At 50.2% G+C, this 21,913-nt stretch overlaps 1 protein-coding gene across 2 annotated transcripts in view; it reads right to left on the reverse strand.

The window, feature by feature from the left end:
- Positions 1-21,913, reverse strand: part of CHKA (choline kinase alpha) — a 58,950-nt gene that overhangs the window by 17,085 nt on the left and 19,952 nt on the right. Inside the window, exons 2-3 of one of the 2 annotated variants that reach the window (XM_032879666.1) lie at positions 17,424-17,535; positions 6,329-6,382 (exon numbers count right to left, since the gene is read on the reverse strand). In XM_032879666.1, coding sequence (XP_032735557.1) covers positions 6,329-6,382; positions 17,424-17,535 — 166 coding nt within the window. The remainder of the gene's footprint in view (positions 1-6,328; positions 6,383-17,423; positions 17,536-21,913) is intronic. The other variant, XM_032879667.1, reaches the window with a different exon arrangement.

Genomic DNA, 21,913 nt, shown 5'->3' on the forward strand with positions numbered 1-21,913 from the left:
GCGGGGAGCCTGCTTCTCCCTCTCCCTCTGCTGCTTCCCCTGCTTGTTCTCTCTTAAAATCTAAAAAACAAAACAAAAAACAAAACAACCCACACACCAACAGGACCTACTTGGCAACAACAGGACGCTAAGTTACAGAAAAGAAAACAGAGAAGTTACTTTTCCAAAGGATATGGAACCACATTAGAGGAAAAAGTAATTTGGTCATTTTCACATTTGGGGGAGCAAACAGATTTGCCAGTCGGTAACCTCCCAAAATTATAGTCTGGCCACCATCTTGTGTCACCCACAATTACGGTCTGACCACCTGGTGAGGCCTAATTTTTTTATTCACTCATTTGCAGTTTTGTATCTAGGGCTGCTACGAGCTAAAAATTGTGTCTTCCCCAAATTCACGCATGAAGCCCTAACCCAATGTGATGGTGCAGATGAGGTCACGAGTGTAGGGTGTCCACGTGATCAGTGTCCTTATATGAAGCGTCCCAGAGTCTGCTGTCCCTCCCTGTCTCTCCACCACGTGAGGACACAGGGAGAAGGCAGCACCCACAGGCCCAGAACCCAACCGTGCCAGCACCCTGACCTCCAGCCTGGTGAGAAATAAAGGTCTGCTGCTGGCAGCCCCGAGGAGTCTGTTATAGTAGCCCGAGGAGACTAAGACACAGACAATACCAACATAGCACTGATCTGTCCGGTCCACGAAGCTATGAGCAGGTTTGAGAGGGGAACCCCCCGGAGGAGGTAAGGTCACTGCTGACCCCACCTCCAGCACCAGAGACGCCTGCAGGAGAGCGTGCACAGGTCTGCAAGGTGTTTCTCCAATTCTCCACCTGGAACCCACATGGAGTGACATGCTGTGGTGAAGGCAGGCCCGGCACGGCAGGACCCGGTGGCTCCAGTGGGTGGCAGCAGGTGGGCTGCCACTGGGGGCCCTGCACAGCCCTCAGCCAGCTGGACCCCCTCCCACCAGCTGCAGAATCTCAGAGTCCCATCAGGATTTCTCCCGTCTAGGTATCCAGGTTTCATGAGACTTAAAATTTTGTTTTTCAGCTTCCCTCCGTGTAAAGTGACTGAGCCCAAGGGCGTCAGGGCGGGCACTGTATAGAACACATACTAAACCGGCCCTCGAGTTTGAAGTTGCGAACTTCACAGAGGTGAAGCCCCACTGCGCTCCTTCAGGAGGCTTAGCGTGCTGGGCGCCACGTCTGCTCGGGACAAAGGCCACCGGGAACAGACTTCACAGGCCGTACTGTCACTGGACTGGACACACACTGCCCAGAGTCCTCCAGAGCCAAGTCAGCCTGTCGCCGGGATGGTGACGAGAAGCTGGACCGAGACTTGGGAAGTTTGCAATTCTCTTAGGCATTGCTCTGAACGCGGTAAACAAGGAATCTCTTTGTTCACGTGTAATACCGCAGTTCGGTATCTATTCCCAGTACGGAGAAGGGGGAGCTGCGTGTGGAGGAAAGAACGTGGAGGGAAAAACAAAGGAAAACACTTAAGAAAGACGGTGGGTCAAGAAGCAAGGCCGGTGGATAGGTTAAGAAGGAGAGCAGGTAATCTCAGAACGAGTGCATCAACTACAGGAAGCCTTTTTGTAACTACCGGGTCTGCACACACCTTCCTGCTTGCTCCGTGCGGAAGCGAGCACAGCAAAGGAGAGCGCACGGTAGAGAACAGGGTGGACCCGCATGACCCAGTCCCCTGCTCCAGCTCACCCAGGCCCAGACACCCAACCAACCACAGCGGGTCCCAACTCTCAGGACAGAAGGTCCTACCCTCCACTTGAAACGATTTACTCTGGCTTCAGAAACATTCATATATACTCAGTCCCAAAATATTTACGGGATGTCCACTACGTGCCTGGCACTGTGGTGAGCCCCGGGGAAAGAAGAACAAGGCACGACCGTCGCCTGCGGGGACCCCCTTCCAGAGCCAGAAGCAGACAAGAGTGCGCAAGGGCGGCACAGGCTGGGGACACTGTGGGGACAGGATAGGGCGGGATGGCTGCTTCTAAGGAGACGGTGACACGGACTCCTGAGGGGTGAGAAGCAAGCACATTCCAGGAACTGGGAGCCCCCTCTCCCCCGGCCCCGCAGTGGATCACAGCAAGCCGGGAGGAAGAGGACAAAATGAGCTCGGAGAGGCCAGAGGTCTGGGCCACGAAGCCTTCAGCGTCTAACGCTGAGTATACAGCTGGCGCGCAGCGGGTGAGGAACCACATGGAGCCCGAGCACCCCAGTGACTGTCCTCACACAGCAAGCTATCCAACACACCCGATCCCTAAAACAACCTTGTTCACCACTGTGCGAGACCTTCTAGTATTTTCTAGCCTGTTTCATTCTAAAAAGCAAAAATGCTGAAATTTCACGCATTCTTCGAGGTTTTACGGTCCACCCCCGAAGCCCTCATTCAGATGGGGGCGGTAGACGCAGCGGCGAGCGTGAAGGTGAAAGCGGTGTCCGGTGATGGCTGTTCAGAGGGGACATGGGGAAGGGCAAGGAGGCCACTGGATTTGGCAACGTGGAAGTCCTTGGTGACCAGACAGGGCAGCGGAAAGGTGGGCGGGGGGATCAGCGAATGGAAGAGGGAGGGGGACCGCTGGCTGTGGGGGGGCAGAGGTGTGCAGACTGATGATTCACCATATCTACACAGTTGTATTTATTTAAAAGAATTAAAATCCTGTAATAAGAATATTGAGGTTATGAACTTTTGTGGGTTTGGTTTTGTTTTTAAATATAAAGTCTCTCTTTTTTAAGATTTTATTTGTCTGGGCCACCTGGGTGGCTCAGTGGGTTGGGACGCTGCCTTCAGCTCAGGTCATGATCTCAGGGTTCTGGGGTCACGTCCCACATCAGGCTCTCACCTCTTGCTTCTCACCTACTCAGCGGGGAGCCTGCTTCCCCCTCTCTGTCTGCCTACTTGTGATCTCTGTCAAACAAACAAAATCTATTTTTTTAAAAAAAGATTTTATTTGTCAGAGAGAGAGAATGCACAAGCAGGGGGAGCAGCAGGCAGAGGGAAAAGCAGGCTCCCTGCAGAGCAAGGATCCCAATGCGAGACTTGAACCCAGGATGCCAAGACCATGACCCGAGCCAAAGGCAGACGCTTCACCTACTGAGCCAGTCAGGTGTCCCAAGATTATGAACTTTCAGAGAAGACAGAATAGCATTTCTGTGGTATTCTTGCTGAAACTGCATAACCTCATTCCAGTCATGAGAAAAGGTGAGACGAACCTATGCCAAGGGAACATTCTATGAAATTACTGATCCATGTGCTTAGCAAGCCTCGGGACTGTGAGTAACACAGAGGCAGACGGGACAGACAAAGGAAGAACCCGCAGAGGCAGCGTGGGGTCCAGGCTGCATGCTGGAACAGGACAGAGAAAGCATCTGTGGAGAAACCCGGGAAATTCAGGTAAGGCCTGCAGCTCAGTTGCTGTTATCCCGTGGGTGCTGGCCTCCAGGGCTGTGTGAGGTGTTCGCACCAGGGAAGTCGGGGAAGGGGCGGAGGGGAGCTCTCTGTACTAGTTCTGCAAACTTCCTGTAAGTCTACAATTAGTTTGAAATAAAAAGTTAAAAATAAGTGAAACGTGTACAAAAAAGACTGAAATCAAGCACTACAGCAAAACCAATTCCTTATTCTGTGCAGTGGGACGAGGGCATTTATTACGTTATTCTGTGCTTCCCAAACGCTCAACACTTTTTTCCCAAGAAAAAAAGAAATCCTGCTACAGAGAGGGAGCAGACGTGGGGCGAGGGCAGCAAGCAAGCTCTGGCCCCTGGAAGGGACAGCAGCCACACGCCTGCGGCTGGAGTTGGGAGCACAAGGGAAGGACCCGCCCGTCGGAAGGGCGGGTATAGACACAGACAGCCTGGGCTGAAGTGGGAAAATGAGGGCCAAGAACACAGCAGCCAGGGCAGGGAACGGCCAGGTCAGGAGGGTGAGCCTCCCAGAGAGGCTGGTGGTCCTCCTGTCCATGGGGTTTCCCTCTAATGACGTCCAGTGGCTCAGGTGCAGGCCCAGAGAGGGCGAGGTGGCCGGGGCCAAAGACCAAGCAGACACGGAACTCTTCACCAAACCATGGTGGCTCTCAGGAGGGTGTTCAACAGAAGGGAAATGGTCTGAAAGCAGGAACAAGGAAAAAGAAAGAAGGACCCCCCCACTCCCAGTACCAGGACATGATGGGAAAGTACCTCCCCGCAGGGAGCTGCAGGGGAGAGGTCTCTGGGACAGTGAGGCTGTAGCGAGGCCAGTTAGCACAGGAAACGTCCCGAAGAGAGAGGACAAAGACTGCAGACAAAGGCCAGCCATCCAAACGGGCTCACAGAACATCTTGGACTGAGGAGGGGAAGGGACCAGGAATGTGTGCACCAGCAGGCAAGGGGCAGAAGGTTACAGAGCTGTGCACAGGCTCTGGCTATAGCCATCATTCGACAATTCTATCTGCGCCCCACTGGATAGCGGGCCTGAGAGCCACCGAGGCAGCAAGAGGTGGGGAGGTCCTGCCCTGAGCCTAGACCCTCGCAAGAACAGGAGGCAGACATGAATCACATCCTGCTGCAAACTCACAGCCAGAGGAGGTGCAGAGGCCAGGAAGACGGTGCTCTCGGCGAGGGCACAAAACAGACACACACACCTCGTCTAGGGAACACGAGGGCTCCGTGGGAAAGCAACCCTTGGGCGAGGTCCTCACTACAAACAGAAGGGGGCTGGGAAATGGCGGAAGCTGAGAGCATTCCAACTGGGAGGAACAGCATCTGCGAAGAAAACCCCACCATTTAGGACAACGTGGCTGGAGAGCAAGAATGGGAAAGGACACAGAAGAGACTGGAAAGCTCGGCAGGGGCAGACCACAGGGAAGCTGGCCTGGGGTACAGGGAGGGCTGAAGGACATCAGGGACATCAGGGACATCAGGCCAGCGGCTGACCCGATCAGAGCAGCAGCTAGAGCAGGAGGGGAAGCAGAGTCCCCAGAGGAGACGGGGGCAGCCTGGACTAGGGAGGCGGGTGGTACCGAAGGAGATGAGCGCACAAACCCGGGGTAGAGTCCACAGGGAAACAACAGACCCGTGGTTGAGACATGGGGTGAGGGAGAGAAGGGGGTCCGAGGGGCCTCCTGGCTTTCTGTTGGCAGAGAAAGGAGAAACTGAGGTTCCTTGGAGGCTGTGGGGTGGAGACCAAGTGTTCAGCCTCGGACCTGGCGAGATGGCCAGCGGATGGCGCTGAGGGGCAGCGCGGGAAGAGGGCCTCGGGCCACGTTGTGGGGCACGTCAGACAACAGATCAGACCCAGAAAGGAGCCAAGGAGGGGAAGAAAACATACTGGAACAGGCGGGGTGCTGCCAGGTACCACCAAGAAGCCTCGTTCACTAGAACTGAGAACATGCTGTGGGTCTGGCATCGCGGAGGCCCCTGTGGCCCAGCCTGGTCGACCATCAGGACACACACAGGCCTATACCCCAAGGACTTGGGCTGGCGGAAAACTCCATGTCCATCACTTCCCACCTGGTGGCGTCTGTCAGCGTCACCCAGAGCACATGTTCTAGATCAGCTATACGGGGGTCTCCGGGGCAGGGTGTCCCTGGAACCACCCACCAACACATGAGGGGAGACACATCAGTACTTTTATTCTTTCACGATCTCACCTCTTATTAATTCCCATTTCTTGACAGTTTCAATAACTAGTCTACAGTGAGTAAAGCCAGCATACTTCTTTCTGTGTTGTGGGCGGTGTGTACGTCCGTACAAACCTGCACACACCGGGCCAGTGCGCTCCAAGGTGGCTTATCCCCCCGGCATGAGGACATCACTGCTCTAGACGCCCCACATCTGAGCCTTGAAGAGGGACCAGGCTGACACATCCGTGCTCTCGACCTCAAGCTCTTCTGAACGTCAGCATTCAGAGAGGGGGTCATTTGGATCGGGAATAGGCCCCGCTGACCAGGGCACCGCGTGCGGGCAGAGGCACTCCTGCTTGCCCCGGGCACCGCCTGCTTCAGTGTTGCGTGGGACAGAAGAAGGGGGTCAGAAGCCCAGCGCCCGAGCCGGCCTGCCTCCGCGTCCTGTCACGCTCAAGCATCTCCCCAAACCACCTTCCCTTGGCCCCCCACGTGCTGTTCCGATCACCGCGAGGCCGCCACACATGCACTGCCAACACTGAGCAGGAGCTACAAGAGCCGGGCCGCACTCGCTCTCACGTGGGCAGCCCCCCGCGCGGCCGGAGCCCAGCCTCTGAGACACAGCCCGGCCCCCGGGGAGGCAGCGAGCGGACAGGCACCACGGACACCGCGTGCACCTCAGGCAGAGGCAGAATGCACTTAATTACTTACTTGAAATTCATTTTCTTTCTGAGCTTGGTCGGATCCCTCTTTATTACAGGACCTCTACGAATGAGAAAAAGCAAACACTTCTGGTAAGATGGGGAGCACCAAACAGACACTAGCTTTGCAACCACCAGAACAGTCAGGCTTTACAGAACATCGCAGGTCTTTAACGACTGCTTCTCAACCCACGGATGTCACCAGCGGCAGGCCAAAAGGCACCACCAGTGTCCAGCACTAGGACCAACACCCGAGGAATTGCTTCGTTTCTTTACAAGAAAAGGGATGTGCTGTTGACCCCAAACAGCCGTGTACCTTTTCACAATTTCACTGTCCGAGGAGAGGGAAGTCAATAGGGGGCGCTCTTCCAATCAGGCCTTCCCAAGACAAAGGGCCACGTGGTCTCCCCAATTTAGCTAGGTGGTTCCTTCAAGTCAACACTGTCCTGAGGAAGCTTCCTTCCTGCAAGAACAGGGAGTGTACACACACCCGTGGCAGGTCGCCATGGTCAGCACAGAACGGGGACAGAGAAGAAAGCCCGGTGCAGGCAGGAGCCTTGGCACAGAACGCGTGCGATGAGCCTGCCGACTGCTGCTTCCACGGCCTCGCCCCGCTCGCTCGGCCTGTCGCTGGCTCCATCTGAATTCTGCCTCCACCAAGGAGAGGGTCATACGAATTTACCAAGTCCTTACACTTACTTCAGATATTGATTAAAAAAAAAAAAATATATATATATATATAGCACTTTTTATAGCACTTTCCTCACTGAAATGGCCAGTTACTGGAAACCAGGGATCTGGCAGTAACGACTGGACCCTTAGTGACCGTCAGCAGCTCTCTGGCCGCGCTCCGTCTCCACGTCACAGATCGTGTCTTTTAAAAGCCACCCCCCAGCCCGAGTGCTTGTGCATTAGAAATCTTCACACGATCTTGAATAAGGGGAGAGAGAAAAGCAAGTCAGAAACTTAAGTATCGTGTCAAAATTTTACACTCAAATACTGCCTCTCAAAACATTATCTGTGATCATTAAACGGAGCCGGCCTAAGCCAGACATAGAAGGAAGCCCATAAAGGGAACTTTTTAAAATGTTAAGGTAAAAAGATTCTCGAACATCCCGTGAAGAACATACCTTTCCATGCCACAGCTTTATCAAAAATACCTGTACCAAGGGTGTAAAGTGTAGACGGGGCGGCGGGGGAGGGGGAATGCCACGTTAAGCAACACCAGCTACGCTAGCACCAAAGAGCCCAGCGCGCTAGAGCCGCGCTCCCGTCCATCCTGCACAGACACACTCCGCAGACGCTCTCGTGCGCGCTCTGCACAACCGTGCCTGTGCGAGCTTCCTCAGCACAGAGGCAAACAAACATCCGTGTTCATGACGCTATCTGCAAAAGACTTGCACTTACACATATTCAGTAACATCTTTAACATCCCGTGGAGATCATTTTGTACAAAATACAGAAAGGACAAATGGGGGGATAGATACTTTCACTTGTGTGATCTGCGTGTGATCTGCGTTTCTCTGATGAAACGATGTTATAGGTTAAATCCCGTTACAGTGAAAGCTACAAAAATGAAAATCCTCCAGAAATACTTGTAGATGTTTATTGACGGCTTGGGTTTGTGACGTGGTGACCTCTCAGGGGGAGCGGTAACTGGGTCCCGCAACAGCTTCGCTCCTTCCTTGATTCCGAACCACTGCCATGGCCACGCTGCTGCCTCAGACTCAGACTTTAGTGGCCCCTCTCTCCCCAGCAGCCTAGCAGCTCCTCATGAATAGGGACTCCATCTTTCCTGTATGGTCTGTCTTCCCCCCAAAAAACACCAAGCAATCCTGCTGCCCCCTAGGCTTTTTGCTGGCTGAACTAAAGGACCGGCCACACCGTGGGGCCAGCCGGCTTCCAGCGAACTCGCATGGTCCCAGTCATGGGGAAACTGGCTGCGGTGTTCATTTGGATGCTGAACGGGGCCAAAATGCCCCCAAAACATTAAATCCTGTGCTTGTCCTCCCTAAGGAAAGTTAAGACCAAAAAAAGTTCTACGATATGATATACGGAATTTGGATATTCTATGGAAATTTGTTGTAACGGGATTTGACCTGTGCCAAATTCTAAATGACTATGGTTATTCCTATGCTGTTATATTCGAACTGTATCTTCTTAGGGAGATACAGTGAATGGGTTATTCAATCAACAGAAGTCCCTTTCCCTCGTCCAATGGTGCTCTCAAAAGCGAGTCGCCTCATCCAAAGTTACAAATCACCTGAGCTCCCAAGGCCATTCCTTTTTAGTACTCACACCAGTGGCAATAAATTCCGTTAAGAATTTCCCCACGGCTGCCCACTCCATCCCGCCCCCAAATGAAGGCGGTACTTGTGCCATCAGAGCACCATGGTGAGGGCAAGATGGGCTTCGGCCACGGTCAACCCTCTGTTCCGTTTCCTCAGTACAAAATGTTCAGCTTCCCTCGATCCTGCAAACAGGAAGAGTTAAGACCAGGAAATCTCAAAGCAATCAGACATTCACAGAAAGTGAGAGAAGAGGCCTCATCCTGACAAGCCAATGACAGACTCACGCTACCAAAAAAGAGGTCAGAGAACTTTTTTGTGCAGGAAGATGGGAAGTAAAATATACCTTGGAATCTGTAGGATTTTCCATCAGAGGCACAAGTTTATCTGAAGCAGATATTAAAATATGTGGTATAAATATGTAACAGGACTCTAAATTTTTTGCCGACTTTTCATGTTAATAAAAACTAGCTGTCTTATATAAAATAAAACTAAAATGTTTTACATTAGGAATTTGAATACTGGTTAATATCAAATAATTACTAAAATCTTTTGATGTAGGGGGTGCCTGGGTGGCTCAGTGGGTTAAAGCCTCTGCCTTCGGCTCAGGTCATGGTCCCAGGGTCCTGGGATCGAGCCCCACATCGGGCTCTCTGCTCAGCAGGGAGCCTGTTTCCTCCTCTCTCTCTGCCTGCCTCTCTGCCTATTTGTGATCTCTGTCAAATAAATAAATAAAATCTTTCAAATAAATAAATAAATAAAATCTTTTGATGTAAACATTATTATGGTCATTTTTTTTTTCTTAAATCATCTTCTATAGACAGAGATGGAAATGCTAATGTGATGTCTGGAATGTGCTTCAGGAGAAACCTGGAGAATGAACAACAGCGAGGATGAAGGGCTGGTCAGCAGGAAAGATGGACTGTGGGGTACTTGGGGCTCATTACTCTCCTGCTCCCCTTTTTTATGTATCTGAAATTCCCCATAATAAAAAGTCTTTTTTTTTTTTTTAAGATTTTATTTGACAGAGATCACAAGTAGGCAGAGAGGCAGGTAGAGAGAGAGGAAGGGAAGTAGGCTCCCTGCTGAGTGGAGAGCCCGATGCGGGGCTCTATCCCAGGACCCTAAGATCATGACCTGAGCCGAAGGCAGAGGCTTTAATCCACTGAGCCACCCAGGCGCCCCATAAAAAGTCTTTTTAAAAATAAACACAGAGGGGTGCCTGGGTGGCTCAGTGGGTTGAGCACCTGACTTCAGCTCGGGTCAGGGTCCTAGGGTCCTAGGGTCCTGGGATCGAGTTCCACGTTGGGCTCCCTGCTCAATGAGAAGCCTGCTTCTCCCTCTGTTTCTGCCACTTTCTCTACTTGCGTTCTCTCTCGCTCACTCTCTCTCAAATAAAATAAATAAAATCTTAAAAAAAAAAGTTTTTAAAAAAAAAGGGTTGCTCAGTCATAAAGCATCTGCCTTCGGCTCAGGTCATGACCCTAGGGTTTTAGGATAGAGCCCTGCATCAGGCTCCCTGCTCAGCAGGAAGCCTGCTTCTCCCTCTCCCACTCTCCCTGCTTGTGTTTCCTCTCTCGCTGTCAAATAAATAAATATAATCTTAAAATAAAATAAAATAAAATAAAGACTATGGAAAAAAGTACCTTTCATATTCCAGGTTATTAGTTTGTTAAATGTTTTATGTCATGCTCTGAAAAAAAATGAAAATCAGGAAATAGTAAGACAACTTTAGGGCCTAAGATGAGGAAATACCATTTGATTGAATTTTGTCTCATGTAATTTTAGGATTCAAAAATGTTCTATCGGGGCACCTGGGTGGCTCAGAGGGTTGAGCCTCTGTCTTCGGCTCGGGTCATGGTCTCAGGGTCCTGGGATCGAGCCCCGCATCGGGCTCTCTGCTCGGCGGGAAACCTGCTTCCTTCTCCCTCTCTGCCTGCCTCTCTGCCTACTTGTGGTCTCTCTCTGTCAAATAGATAAATAAAATCTTTAAAAAAAAAAGTTCTATTATTTAAAGTCACCCAATACTCCAAAATATAACATTTATTTCTTTAAATTTGTCTGAACTACTGGGCAGAAAAAACTCTTATCATCTGGCCAGTTCTTAATGACAGATTCCTCTAATGATGAAGGAGCTGGTTTTACAACTGAACTACTTTAATAAAGCCACATTTGTGCGCTCAAACAAAGCACACCTCGCTTTCCCTAGAGTCTGGGTACGTGTGGCCGCGCATATAAATCTACCCGTGAAAGCGGCACAGAGAAAACGGCATGAAGTGGCATCCAGCTACTTAGATGTCATTTGTAATGCAGAAACATCTGTCTCCAAAGTATCTTTAAAAGCGCACCGTGGGGGCACCTGGGTGGCTCAGTGGGTTAAGCCTCTGCCTTCAGCTCAGGTCATGATCTCAGGGTCCTGGGATCGAGCCCCACGTTGGACTCTCTGCTCGGCAGGGAGCCTGCTTCTTCCTCCCTCTCTGCCTGCCTCTCTGCCTACTTGTGATCTCTCTCCCTCTGTCAAATAAATAAATAAAATCTTTAAAAAAAAAAAAAAAAAGCGCACCGTGGCTGGGGCGCCTGGGTGGCTCAGTGTGTTAAAGCCTCTGCCTTCAGCTCAGGTCATGATCCCAGGGTCCTGAGATCAAGCCCCGCATCAGACTCCCTGCTCAGTGGGGAGACTGCTTCCCACTCTCCCACTCTCTGTGCTTGTGTTCCCTCTCTCGCTGTGTCTCTCTCTGTCAAATAAATAAATAAAATATTTTTTAAGTAAAAAAATAAAAAATAAAAAAATAGAAGTATAGCTCACATGATTCTCTAATGAGGATATACGACTTGTGAGAACTTAAGCAGACCAACAATTTTTCACATTTAATGGTCTTCTCTAGAGCATCTTCAGTTACCTCGAGGAACATTCTAAAACAATTTGATCCTCTGAAATTGGCAAAATGCAATGACTTGGTTCACCAACGGGAGACCAGAAGTTCTATGAGGCTTTAGAAAGACATGAACCAGAAGAAAGGCTCCTTCCAGGACCTTCTCAAAATTTATGTCTGATCCAGGGTAACCCGCTGCCCCAAGACCCCCAAGGCTTCAGGAGCATTAGTCAGAAGCACCCCACGGGGGGACCTGCAAACAACACGTTTCCAGGAAGCGGACTGGTTCCCCTGGCCTGTGTGCCTCCCCGCCAGGCCAGCACTGCTGACCCTCGTAAAGCCACCAGCTACAGGGAGGATGCCAACTGACGAGCACCAAGAAGAGAGTACGTTTCTAACTCTGACCAAAATACCAACACAGCGCGGTGCTTCCTTAAAGCTCAGAGTAGTATGAAGGAAGAAGGAGCGAAATACCTCAAATGAATTTTGAGGCCCGTACATTTCTAAAGTTACCAAATCATTTTCTACTGAGGAAACAGAAGAAAGGGATTGGACTTGCCCTGGACCGAAAAGGGGGGGGGAGGGAGGAAACCCCCAAACCAAAAAGTGGTATGTTCGTTACATCATTCCACAACACTCTGACATGCTCATCGCTGTACTCTTGGAGCACAGCACAGACTGTCGCTGGTGCTCCTTAACAAAAGCGTTGCAACTGTCTTTCTTCAAAAGCATTTTTTGAAACCAAGGACTGAAAGAATGAAAAGAAAGCTGTAGAGAATGCTGCAGCTTCCGAGGCTCATACTATACCGTGAATCGTGTCTGTCACCTGGAAACCAGAGTGCTCCAGGCACGACCGCATGGACAGCCTGCGGCAGAGAACACATGCATGACAGCTAAAGTGGTACGTTACCCCCACGTGCCCTTCGTGCCACCCAACACAAGGACATTCCTTCCCCGGACGGGTGGGCTGCAGTCACACCGTCGCTCCAGGGGCCAGAAATCTGTATCGGCTTCATGCTATAAATCCCAAACATTTAAGACCGGCAAGACAAAGACACTTTGCGTATGTCAAAATTAGACACCGTAGTCTGCGATTTGTTTAGTTATCAGAAGAAGGCACCAAAGCAGGTATGAAAGGGCCGCACACAGGGACTGGGCAACTCTGTCTCGAGTATTAACTGAAGAAATACTAGGTTAGACCAGATGGAACAGCAACACCGGAATGATGTGTTACTTCTGGGAGGGAAGCTGGACCACCTTAGCAATGGACCGAGTTACGCCACACTCAAAGTCCAAGGGGATTTTCTTTTTTTTTTTTAAACGCAGAGTAAACAAAACAACTGAAACTCATGATGATCCTAGCAACGATGAGGACGTGTGCTCTGCCTGGTCTCCCGGGACAAAGCAGGGCTCTTCGCCAGGGAGCCCGCGCCCGGCGTTCTCTGCCACGTCCGTGAGCAGTCCGTCCCCTCGTCTCCAATCGTCCAGTACGAACTATCTACGGGCTCGTCCCATATTATCTGTTTTCCATATTTGGGGCGGGGCGGGTAATTTCTATTTCAACTAGGATTAAGAGAAAACAGGGAAGATGGCATTCTGCTTTCTGGATTTAAAACAGACCATGTCCAGACTGCACTCTTTTGAGTCATGAATACATATCTGCGTTGTGCCTTGATGCCTTTAGTTTTATTATGGTTAGTACTCAACAAGCACTAATATTAGCCTTCTACTGCTCGAAGAACACACAAAAACGTTTTCCCAGACAACACCCGAGAGATCTTTGAGTGGATTATAGACATTCATGCCCGTGAGACCGTTCAAACGGTGAGGCCAAATCTCTCCATTCATGCACAGAAGGAACCGGCTCAACACAGAGTCACTGTTCGGACAGAGGAAGGGACAAAGCAGTCCTCTGAGACTTCCGCCAACTGGCACAGGTTACACTGAATGAACAATACGTACTGACATTTGTGTCTTCCACAATTCATGATAAATAAGCAAACGGGTTATTTGTAATCAGCCAAACTTGCTGCTTTGAAAAGGCTGCTACTGGACGCTGCGGAGCTCATGTGCCTTCCCAGCATCAGAAAGGAAAAAAACCAAGTTACATTTATAGCTTGCATTATCGTTTCAAGCTCTCTTCTAGCAATCACATCTCTTTCCACAGGGCAAAGGCTGAACCAGGACTTCTCAACCTCTATTAAATTATCCTACTTTCCTCGGGGTGATCCTACAGGGGAATTCTGTGTCCAACATTTGTGCAACTTTGAAACTAACCCTTCTCGTTAAAATGAGAGCTAGGCCGTGTGAAGCGGACCCTGAACTGGGTTGGCAGGCACTGCTTTCGGATCAGACGGATGTTTTGATGTTTATAGTGTATGTGTTACAGAAACGGGCTGGGAGAGAACAAAGTCTGGGGACAGAAACTGTCGGCTTTCTGCCCCTTAGCCTGCGGTGACCAGCACTGAGGAGCAGGACCCCACTGCCATGGCCTCGGCCATCTCACAACACCGCGGTGAAGAAAAAGGAAAAAGCGGAGCAGCATCTAATCAGCTTCAATAAAGTCACTCGTAAAGGACTATAAATGTAAATCAAAGAAACAGTTAACCTTCATATTTGATTCTCAGAGCAAAAAACTCTGAAGTGTCGAAGAAGAAAGGGAAGGAAGGGACGTAACTGCTCTAGCATGTCATTAGGCAAGACAGCAAGACCGTCTGAGAAAACACACAGCTCTATCCCCACCTGCAGCTGTCAGTTAACACTGTTAGGGAAGGAGCTTATTCTAACGCCCCCTAAAGCCTCGCTACGCTGCATTCCTACAGCTGCTCTCGGGGACCCCAGTCTATCCGGGCAGCGCACACACCTGCATCGGGACCAGTGTGCTTTCCCCACAGGGAGAGCGCGCCGACAGGGAAAGTACGGCATTTGAGTTGCATTCCGTTTCTGTCTTTAATCCCTTCATTTCTGAAAGTAACGGGATTTATTATTCGGGTGGGCTCTAGATTTGTTCAGCCACCTCTCTTAATGAATGCAAATCCTAACAAATCACTATCAATTCTGGGGACATTTCTTTATTGTGGTGGGAACAGAGGCCTCATGGCGGACTCGGTCTGTCTGTCCCTCCACCGGAGGCTAGATTTGTTCCAAAGAGCTGTCGGCAATATAAGTGAACTCACACCCCAGCAACAAAAATTATAGATCCTTTAAATTGGAGGTGGAAATATCTGAAAAGGCACTGACTTCTGCGTCAAGATCCCTGGCCAGGCGCTGGGGGAGCTTGGCTCTGCTGGCACCTGCTGGCAGCGGTCACCTGGCTCGTGCCTCACGAGATCAGGGTCCGCCTCTCCCGCCACCGTTTCTCAGAGTCCCCCAGAGCCTGGTTCCTCTCCTCCTGCTGTCAAGGTATTCAAATGACCCACAGTTTACAATGGCCATTCAGGTCTAAAATTCCACCTGGCAACCAGGGTCCCCGCTGAACCCTGAAGGACAAAAACCTCAGCCAAAAACCTCTTCAAAACATTTCCAACTGAGGCTGTAGGCTTCATATTTTTACTCAGTTGAACTGCACAGAAAGTGTCCTTGAACTAAGGACTCGACCCATCAAGTATTTATACTGAAAACAGATTCCCTACTCTAAAGCGAAGGAGCAGCTTTTTTCCAGTAAAACTGAGCCTGCCATCCGGGAATTTAACCGCGATCCTGGAGACACCCACGGACTGTCCAGTTAGTGAGCTGCTCGTCTTGCAGCATAGCTTCCGCCCTGCATGGAGGAGGCACCTTCGGGAATGGCAACTGAGATTTGCTTAATAAAAACATAATTAAGACGCTAAATGTAGAGTGCCCCCTACAAATTAGAACTATATGTAAAACATACTCCAATCTATTCGTTTGGCAAGAATCAATTGCACTTGAAGTGCCTTTATTCTGTTTATTTTTGAGTTACCTAAAAATAGAGACATAGAAATGCTAAAACTAACTCTATTTCCAGACATTTCCATTGTAAGTACTATTAAGGCAGTAATGGTGGATGGCTAAAATTTTTCAAAAAGGACAGACTACTAACTACTGATAGTGAATCTTTACTAGGGGAAGAGTTAACGGCTCAGGGCCAGACCGTGCTGTCGATGGCTCCGCTGAGTGACCCATCCAGTAATACAGCACGTTCTAGAGCTATGCTGTCCAATGCGGCAGCCACCCGTACACGCGAGCGTTGCAGTTTAAGTTAATTAAAAGTAATTAAAATTCAAAATTCCCATCTTTGGTCAGGCTTGCCGTATTTCAAACATTTGCTAGCCCCTGTGGTTGGTGACCGGCATCCCAAACAGCACAGGTCCAGGAGAGCCTGCCGCTGAGCTTAGCCCGCACCTGGAGGGGACCATGGTGCACGTCTAAAACACCCCTAGTTCAAGTTATAAATACAAACGAAAGCTTCAAAAATCAGATTTAAACAATCGTCTGTATCATGTGCAATTCCAGCAGCTCATTATTAATTATTAAAGTATTTTAAAAGTGCTGCCCACAAGAAAGCACACAAATGAAAAGAAAAGGGACTAATGGTTAGAGGATGGCAAAGATAAAATGGCTCAAGACTGATTTCACTGAAAGTACCAAAAGGGCATTAACCGGGTTCTTCAAAAACTGTGCTTTGGAAGTGCAACTTGATTGAATGAAAAACCCAACTGTCGCTTGTGTACCATCTACCGATGGGTCAGGGGTAAGGGTCAGCTGTGTGTTCCTCATCACAAACCGGCCTCAGGTTTCCTGGGTGAAGGGCGCGCGGCTTCCAACGCTCAGATCCTGAGCACTGCACAGCCTGACAAGGCCAAGGAAAACTATTCAATGAAAAGGCTCAGTCACATTACGACACAGAGTCCAGCTGTAAGTTTGATATTTTTGAACATTAAAGTCGAATTGTCATAGACATGGGCATAATCTGGCCTTCAGATTGAGCTGAGACTAGTCTCTTATAACATTAAGTAGGAAAACTATTCTCCATCTCATGAAGACCAAAACGGGCCCTTCTGAAGAAGATCTAAATGGATATTAAAATTCTACCATAGAGATATATCAAACATCTGTATGTGTGGTCAGTAAAATGGTAAATTCATGGTATAAATAAAAAAAAAAAAATCCAGACATTTGGGATCTCCTTCAATTGGTTAAGACAATTCAATAAATAGAGCACTTTAATTGAAAATTAGATTCAATTAAGTAATATAAATTTTTAGAAAGATTATGAGTCTAACAATTTCAATGTTTTAAAGAAATCTCAAAGGAAGGGAGGGGGCGCCTGGGTGGCTCAGTGGGTTAAGCCTCTGCCTTCGGCTCAGGTCATGATCCCAGGGTCCTGGGATCGAGCCCCACATGGGGCTCTCTGCTCAGCAGGGAGCCTGCTTCCCTCTCTCTCTCTGCCTGCCTCTCTGCCTACTTGTGATCTCTGTCTGTCAAATAAATAAAATCTTTTTTAAAAAAAGGAAAAAAAAAGGAAGGGAGGTAGTAAATTCAGCTCCACTGAGATCATACTTTGCCCACGGGTCTCCCCTGTGCCCTGTAAAAACCTTTATGATCATGTTATTAAAAACAATACCTTTTCTACATTAGAATTTTACAACCTAGGTCTGAGCTAAAAATTTCAAAGTGTGGAAAATCCAAGCATCATAACCACTACTAAAGATTTTGCCAACATCATACTTTTCTCTGGATATAAAGCTGGAAAATACTTGTACTGGCTTACTAATAAATTATAAGCAAGAACAGGCATTCAGAACATAACAGGATATCAGCAAAAAACCCAGCTGTGCAGCCCAATTAAAATAAAAGCAATATGTAAAAATAGCTTCACTAACACCACTAAAGTATTTAACATCTCTTCCCAGGTAATTCAGGAGAGAGGATGAAAACTGTTCCCAGGGCCCTCCCGCCCCCACGCAGCCTACAAACTCACCATCTTTAAAATCGCCCCGTAGAGCCGCAGGAGCACTTTCCGAGGCTCGTCACCAATGGTGGCCACGGAGTCAGGAAAGGAGCACTGGAACAGCATGTTACTGAGGCCACCTCTGTGGAAAGGAAGAGGACAGTAAGCATCGGAGTTTGAAAGGCAGGTCACCCGCCCTTCTCGGACGATGACGGCTGAGACATCAGGGCCCCATGGCCACTGCTCCCATCAAAGACCCGATCGGCTCTAGGGACACCTGCAGGACACACGATGAGCTCCAAGTATTTGGCTCAATCTCAGAGTCCCATGACAAACAGCAAATTCCCTATCAGTTCTTAGCTTGACGCCGGAGGGGAGCTCTGTGTGGACTGCAGGCGTGCACCTGCGCAGGCCGAGCGCCTCTAGAGAATGAGCAGGACGAAGAGGGCCCCGCGCCACACCGGGGGTGGGGCATCCGAGGTGCGTTCCTGCAGGCTCCTGCTCTGGTGATCCCAAACCTCCACTCTATCCCCATAACGACCAGACTAAAATCCTGGGGCAGTACTTAGTCCACCTCCCCGAGGCCCGTCCACTTGAAGCGTATATAGTTCCACGTTCTTAAAAACATCGCAGCCGATTTCGACCAACAGCCTTTTCAAAGAACTTGCAGCATTAACCGGCTCTGGGCCGCTCAGAGGAAATGATCGGAGATCGCGGCGCCCGGAACCTTGCACTCTGACCACGAGAGACAGGAAACAAGTTACAGCGGTCATTTAAACAGCAGGGGAACCGCTCTGGGGACAAAGCACCTGCGTGGGTCGAGAGGAGGGGCAGTTAATGGAGGGATGGGGGCTGAAGGAATACGAGAAGCCGCACAGTTGGGAGCCCCAGCCGCGAAGCACCTCGCCTGCACGCTGGCCCCGCCGCAAGAAACAGCCTCTGATGCAGACAAACCAGACACACAACCGTCAGAGCTCCAAATCCCGGGCAGCGCGGGGCCGCACGCTCCTGCGAACTGAGTCCACGCCCGCCTGCAGAGGGGCGGCGTCAGCGCCGGAGACCCTCGACTCCGGAGAGAAAGTGACCGGGAGAGCAGACCGCAGCCACCCGGAAGGACAGCCCGTCACAGGAGCCGCCAGCTCCTCCGCAGCCAGTCCCGTCCCGTCACGCTGTGCCCCCCGAGGCGAGACTAAACTACGCACCTAACTTACAGCATCAGCTAGAGAAGCACACAGGGAGCACGAGGACACACGGCCAAGCACTGCTGAGAGCGACGAAATGCAGACCTAGACACGGCGTGGGGAGAAAGGGGAGCAGCGAGAAATTCTTCCCTGGAGGGTTGTTAATGCCGGTGCACGTGAGCTGACGGTGCTGAAAAGGCCGCTTCTGCGGCAGGCGCCCTCCTCCCCTCCCAGGTCTCATTCCCGCAGCAGCGCGCCCGGCACGAAGGCTGTCCCGCAGCTGCCTTGACGGGCAGGCGTGCCCGTGTGACCAGGTGCTGACAGATAAACGACTTCTGGAAGTCAACGGCGGACGTCCTCGTGGCCTTTGTCCCTTTCTCCCTGTCCTCCATCCTGCTGTCTGCAACCAGGAGAGGACAGTGTGTCAGTCACGAAGCTCTTGTCTCCGAGCCCCACGTCCACACTGCTGTTGCCCGCGGGGATGCTGGGCCGGGGGCCCCCGCCCGTTATAAATCTCCTTTGCCAGCTGCTCCCAGCAGGGGGGTCTGCCAGCGTGGGGCCTGGCGGGAGGCCGGAAGGCAGGAGGAAGGAGACAGGCTGGCTTGCTGTTCTTGACCGAGCCCTGGAGTAGCAAGAGGGGAACCCCCCTTCTCCGGGATACCAGATCAGAGTCTGGGCCCCAGCTCCCGGGGTGCTCCTCAAGTCCTCAGATGCCAGCAACAGCCACGCGGTGCCCTCTTCACAGGGACGGGGGGCCCAGCTCCAGGGTCCGATAACCCCCACCTTCCCTTGGTCCCCCAGCCCAGGGAAGGGGCTGCTTCCTGCAGTTCTCTGCACCACGGGGTCCCATTTCTGCTTCGTTGGTCCTCTAATGCCTGTTCACCCAATTCCCTCTATTAAATTCTCTATGTTGAAATGTCTAGTGCTGTTTCCACTTCCGTGCCGGCGTCTGCATGGGCACAGATGGCCAGAGCTTTCAGCTTCTTAGATTGTGGGAATGAGCCACAGCCTAGGAATGGCTGAGCGTTAGCTGAAAGGAGCCCACATCTTCATCAAGCCCAGGGAGCTGCCACACCCGCCCAGCCTGTTTACTTCCAGACACCTTCACACAGAGGGAAATAAATTTCTGTGTTGTTTAAGCCACGGTTACTCCAGGGCTTTCGCTATAAGCAGCTCAATCTAGTACTAAGGGATACAGCTTATCACAATCCCCTCACTGGTGCTCTCCCGATCTGCAAACCCCTCCTTACCCTTCTCTGCTACCTAAAAACTCCCTACAGTTTACCACCAGGTTCAAAGTCCAATGTTTGCAAGAAGCTTTCACCCTCTTCCTTGCTAACTCCTTGAAGACAGGGCTACTAGGGTCTCAATACAATTCTCAAGGCCCAGTAATGCCCAATGGTGGGTGCTCAGTAAAGCTTTTCTGAAGACGACGATAACCAGCAGCACTGTTGTCTCTTTTCTCCACACTCCCACCTGTTATGTCTGCCTTACTAGGTACGGTGGACTCGGCTTGGCTCCCTGATTAATTAGACTGTAAGCTCCCTAAGAGTCCTGGGGGAAGGCACCATGCTACAAGAAAGACCACTGGCTTCAGGGCCAGGGATTCAAATCCCAGTACTGCCACTTACTAGCTGTGTGATCTTGGGCATATCACTAAACCTCTCTGGGCCTCAAATTCGCCCCTCTGTAAAAGAGCTGCACTTTCTTTAGTCATTTTCCTTTTCTTGAGTGGGTGAAGGGGGCAGAGGGAGAGGGAATCTTTTTTTTTTTTTTTTTCTTGAGAGAAGGAGGGAGAGAGAGAACCTGTGTGGAGCCCAACGCAGGGCTCCATCCCATGACCCTAAGATTGTGACCTGAGCCAAAATCAAGGATCAGATTGATTCGACAGAGCCATCGAAGGGCCCCTCTGTAGTCACTTTAAGAGCTCCCTGAGGGGCGCCTGGGTAGCTCAGTCGTTAAGCATCTGCCTTCAGCTCAGGTCATGATCCCAAGGTCCTGGGATCGAGCCCCACATCAGGCTCCCTGCCTCTCCCTTTCCCACTCGCCCGGCTTGTGTTCCCTCTCTCATTGTTTATCTGTCAAATATATAAATAAAATCTTTTAAATAAATAGGTAAATAAATACAAGTTCCCTAGGCTGCAGTGTTCAACAGGTTAGCTCAGGTCCCCCCTCCACAGTCACGCAGGCTGGATGCTGATACGGCCTCCCATGTACAGATGAGGACACGAGACAGGGCAGGACAGCGCCGTGCCGGGCTAAGCACATAGGAGGTGCTGTGGGAGCCAGACAGTAACAGGATGAATGTGTACAAATGTGCACACAACAGAGCTCTTGGTCTCCTGGGACTGCTGTAACACAGGACCACAAATTTGACAGTTTAAAACAACACGAATTTGGGGTGCCTGCCTGGCTCAGCTGATGGAACGTGCAGCTCTTGATTTCAGGGTCATGAGTTCAAGCCCCATGTTGCGTGTAGAGATTACTTAAATAAATAAACTTAAAAAAAAAAAAAAGTGAATTTATCTAATGGTTCTAGAGTTCAGACTCCAGGAAACAGGTCTTCCGTGGCTAAAATTAAGATGTCAGCAGGGCTGCACACCCAAAGGATATAGCACATTCCAGTAAACTAAAGACACAGTCTCAACTCATGAATGTCAAAGGATGGTGCTCACCAGGGGGGAAAGAGGACTTGGTGTTTCATGAGGACAGAGTTTCACACCGGAAGATGGAAGCGTTCCTGAGATGGGGGTGAGGGTTGCACAACAGAGTGAACGCCCTTAATCCACTGGACGATACACTTAAAAATGGTTAAAAATAGTAAATTTCAGGCTATGTACATTTTACCACAATGATTTTTAAAAAGAAATGAAGTACTGACATGTGCTACAACATTATGCTCAGTGAAGGAAACCCAGTTCCACATTCTGCGATCTCATTCATGTGAAATGTCCCGAACAAGGAAATAACACAGACAGAAAGCAGATCAGTGAGTGCCCAAGACTGGGCCGAACAGGGCTGGGGGCCAGGGTTCCCTTCTGAGATAAGAAAAATGTTCTAAAATTGATTATGAGAGGACAGCTGCCCATACCTGTGAATATACTAAAACCCACTAGATACACACACTTTATTTAAATGGATGAATTATATGGTATGTGAACCATATCTCAATAAAGCACTTTTTAAAAAAAGAAAAATGGGGGCGCCTGGGTGGCTCAGTGGGTTGGTTAAGCCTCTGCCTTTGGCTCGGGTCATGATCTCAGTGTCCTGGGATGAAGCCCCGCATCGGGCTCTCTGCTCAGCGGGCAACCTGCTTCCCCAGCCCCCACCTGCCTCTCT

The sequence above is a fragment of the Lontra canadensis genome, unplaced genomic scaffold (genome assembly GCF_010015895.1).
Source record: "Lontra canadensis isolate GAN:19392208 unplaced genomic scaffold, GSC_riverotter_1.0 scaffold66, whole genome shotgun sequence".
NCBI classification, from domain to species: Eukaryota; Metazoa; Chordata; class Mammalia; order Carnivora; family Mustelidae; genus Lontra; species Lontra canadensis.